Genomic DNA, 3,722 nt, shown 5'->3' with positions numbered 1-3,722 from the left:
TGTTTACTACTGTTTACTACTGTTTAGAAGAGTTGCAAATGGCTTATCAACCAGTAGTGAGACAAGTCATCACCATATAATTCGAACAGAGGTCGAGTGCGGTGTCTTCAACGGAGGTCATGTCGGATCGGGCGAGGGTGAGAACTCCGTTGATAGCTAGGAAGTATCAGAGGAGTCTCGTTCTATACATGCTAAGTAGCGGAAACATCAGAATCGTCTTTTGTCCAATTTGGCACCGCGCAACGAATACCCCCCCATTACCACTCGCATCTATCAGCGTGTGATACTGATGGACATTCCTCCCGAAGGCTACGGGAGATTCGTGCTGGAGAGAATCAAGAACTTGACGGAATTCAGCACGGAAACCCGGAACAAGAATACGCACGTCTTGCCGAACACCAGTAGAGGTCATGGTGTGTTCATGTACACTTGCTTGATGATGTCGCAAATCAACGAAATCTGTGAAACTGTTCGGAGGAACCGGCCTCGTACATTGAAGAACCAAAATCAACCCACTTCTCCCACGACCTCGGACAGATGTCGTCATCCCAATGGACGACTTATCCGAGACTTCCTTGGACACTTCACTAGAAGACAAAAATCCTAAGTTGCATGCCGAGTATCTAGACGACATGACGGACATTGCAAAGCGACATATTTGAGGCGGCACACCTGGAAACGGATTCGGTTGAGCTTGGCTAAGCTGCACTACTGGCGAGCGACCAACTAGTCGGCTTAGTTGCTGGGTTGACTACGGTACGTGCTGTGCATGGAGTGAGCATGAAGATGAAACCTGCTGCTCTGGTAGTTTTAGAATACAATCATATTTGATCTGTTGACTTTCTAGTAACAGGTTTAGTATATAATGGATAAATATCTGATGTAGCAGATATAGTATAATTAGGAATATTAAGACCTACTATGGGCATGTTATGAGTATTCCAAACATAAGTTATACGACGGAGCCTTATTGAATGATTAGGGAATTGTATTTTATTCACTTGAGCTTTATCATCCAAGTAATTACTGTGGGTTCATTCATCGAGGCATATGTGACAGGCTATTTTCAGACTACCCCAATGGCCTTCATGAACAGTAACACCTGCAAAAGTGTAATAAACCATTATTCTAAGGTATCGAATACCTGCCAGTCACAGAGAACTCCACGCAACCAATACGACAGTCTCACCCCAGAAACGCCGTTATGCTTGTCAGCCATTACCCAATCTATGCAAACCCCCCATTTCAACTCATGCCAACATATTGTGCTCCGCAGCAAACTCAAAGACATTAGGGTATCCAGCTGACAGCTTCAACAAGTAGCTCTCGTACGGCCCGAGTGGCTCTTCCACCAGTAGCGGCTGCCGCGGCGCCTTGTGCTCGGGGCCAACGTACTCCCACACCCAGCGTCCACCCCACTTAGCGGTGTCCTCGTCCGGGTCCGTGATGACGACTTGGTTGGTGCCCGTCAGGTCTGGATCCTGGGGGTCCCACGTCCTCGTCTTGCGCGGGATAGGATCGTCGAACTCTTGAGTCGTTTGTCGGAGTCGCCAGTTCTTCAACAGGGCAGGGCACTCCCACAACCCCTGGTCGTCGAGACCTAGACCCTTGACGGCAAGCCGGACGCGGACGGAGGGGTGGATGCGCTCGTTGGTGTCTTCGAGGAAGGTGGTCGTTTCGCGGCCCGTGAAGGAATCCACTCTCTTGTACATGCCAGGGGAGCGGGTGATTTTGCCGGCAAGGACATAAAGAGGACTCTTAGCCTTGAGGATTTGGCCCAGCGCCCAGGGTCGGATGGGGAAGTTGCTTTCGAAGATAGGGTCCATAGCCCAATGCAACACGCGAGATTTCATAAGGAATGGAAAGTGTCTCTGCCAGAATGACTCCTTTACTTGTGGCTCTGTGGCACCCTTGCTTGCCTCGAGGCGGTAGTATCTGTCAGCTTGTGAGAATACACGGCTAATCGAGCCAGAGTCGAACTCAACACCAATCGAACGTAGCTGGTCCATTATCCCTAAAACATGTCAGCCCTGGCCGCAACAAGACAAGTGTGCAGATCTTTTGACAAACTTACATGCAAGAGACATGTTTGCGACACCTTGATCAGCCCATCCTCCGCCCACATTTCCATGATTGCCGGGAAACCAACATTGACGAAGGTTAGTCGTGTGTCTGTTGGCGGCTCGGCGCTCCCAAAGTGCAGGGCTAAAAGGGGGACGATGCTCATCGAGCGCCAGTGCGTGAAAGGCGTTCTCAACGCGATCGGATAGAGCCGTGTCATAAAATCGGTATGTAGATGAATGTTAGCCGACGAAGTTACCGCCAGGTGTTGGGTACTTATTCTTTAGTGCAATGCTGGATGCCAAATTTCGAAAGCCAAGAAACTTGGGGCACGCCCAGGCTTCCAACAGTATCCCATACAGCTATTCAGATCTAAATCAGCAAGAATTGTGCGAATCAAGTGGACAACCACGTACCAACTGCTTTAACGGTGATTAGCTTGCCCTTACCGTCATCTTGATAGACACGAGTATAGCCTTTCTGCTTGAAATTAGCAATGAGAACTTGCGAGGTGACCTTCCTGCACGCACCTCGAGGAGCTTCTGCCTGTATGTCTCCTCGGCATTGTCGCCCCAGGGCTTGTTCGGAAAAGGATCATTCGGGAACGGGTCGTCATAATGTGGTGTCCGCCAGTTTTCCATGTCCTTGAAGATTGAATAGAAATGCTCCATGCCCTCTCTCGTCAGCAGGCCAAGGTCCCCGATCATCCCGGCCACACTCCTCGCAGTGAAGGCTCCCCTGCTCATATATCAGTTCGCTGATCTCGAGCCATCTCTATAGTCCGACTGGCAGTTTGCAGACTCACCGTGAGAAGCCAATGAGAACGATTTCATCGCCGTCGACATAGTTGGCACAGATGAAAGAATAGGCTTCGCGTATGTGCTATTGCGTCTCAGTTTGCGCTGTCATAGTGAAGAGGGCCGACTCTCTTACCTCTGCTATTCCGTACCCGAAAGCGCCTCCGGTTAGGATATCAGCCATTGTGCTCCCGGTGCCAACGCCGGACTGATACTCGATGATCTGTACTGTGCCATCTGCACAGCGTCGCTTGAAAGACCGCGAGATCCGAGTGACGTTGGAGGGGATCTGGATCTTGCCCTTGGGGTTGAGGATCGTGGGCTCCTCGTAGCCGGTGTCACTGTTCATCCATGTGCCGTCACAACATACCAGAAGCCGCTTCTTCTGGTTCGGCGAGTATGTGGTCATTTTAGGGCAGTACGAAGGGAAATAATAGGAGAAGAGAGGCTAGCAGGAACAGCAAAATGGACAATGTAGAATAGTTACATGCAGATATAACAGAGAACTTGAAGAGTAGCAGAGTCGCAAAGAAGAGGCTAAAACATCAGGATTCGCAGATCGGGGACGGGTGTCTTATAAGTCTTCTGAAGAGACCTCCGCCAAGACAAGTAGGAAGGCTGAAGAGTCTGTAGATCCAGGATACCAATCGGGCAGGCCTATCTAACGATGGGCTGACGCTTTGATCAGGAGGAAAGCAGATTGAGGCTTAGGAGAGGACAGAGAAATAGCAACATGAGGAAAGAGTGTGTAAGACAAGACCTAGGTAGGTACCTTGCCTTAGTGTATGTATGGTGAGAGACATTGAGCAACGCGAGAATGCCTGTCGTGAGCCTCGAAGGAGGGCAACAGCAACATCACCACAG

The 3,722-nt window shown here is 50.0% G+C and overlaps 1 protein-coding gene across 1 annotated transcript; it reads right to left on the bottom strand.

Moving 5' to 3' along the window:
* Positions 1-1,250: 1,250 nt before the first annotated feature.
* On the bottom strand, positions 1,251-3,267 carry UCRPA7_359 (putative peptidoglycan binding domain containing protein; the record flags this gene model as incomplete). Its single annotated transcript, XM_007912955.1, has 5 exons — positions 1,251-2,014; positions 2,478-2,541; positions 2,592-2,799; positions 2,867-2,943; positions 2,995-3,267. 5 exons carry the CDS (start codon positions 3,265-3,267, stop codon positions 1,251-1,253), a joined length of 1,386 nt encoding a protein of 461 aa, XP_007911146.1.
* Between the last annotated feature and the right edge of the window lie 455 nt (positions 3,268-3,722).

This window comes from Phaeoacremonium minimum, assembly GCF_000392275.1.
Source record: "Phaeoacremonium minimum UCRPA7 unplaced genomic scaffold PA7_03_scaffold_27, whole genome shotgun sequence".
Classification (NCBI taxonomy): Eukaryota; Fungi; Ascomycota; class Sordariomycetes; order Togniniales; family Togniniaceae; genus Phaeoacremonium; species Phaeoacremonium minimum.
Note: the sequence above shows the minus strand (reverse complement) of the source record. Positions and strands in the feature narration are given on the sequence as shown.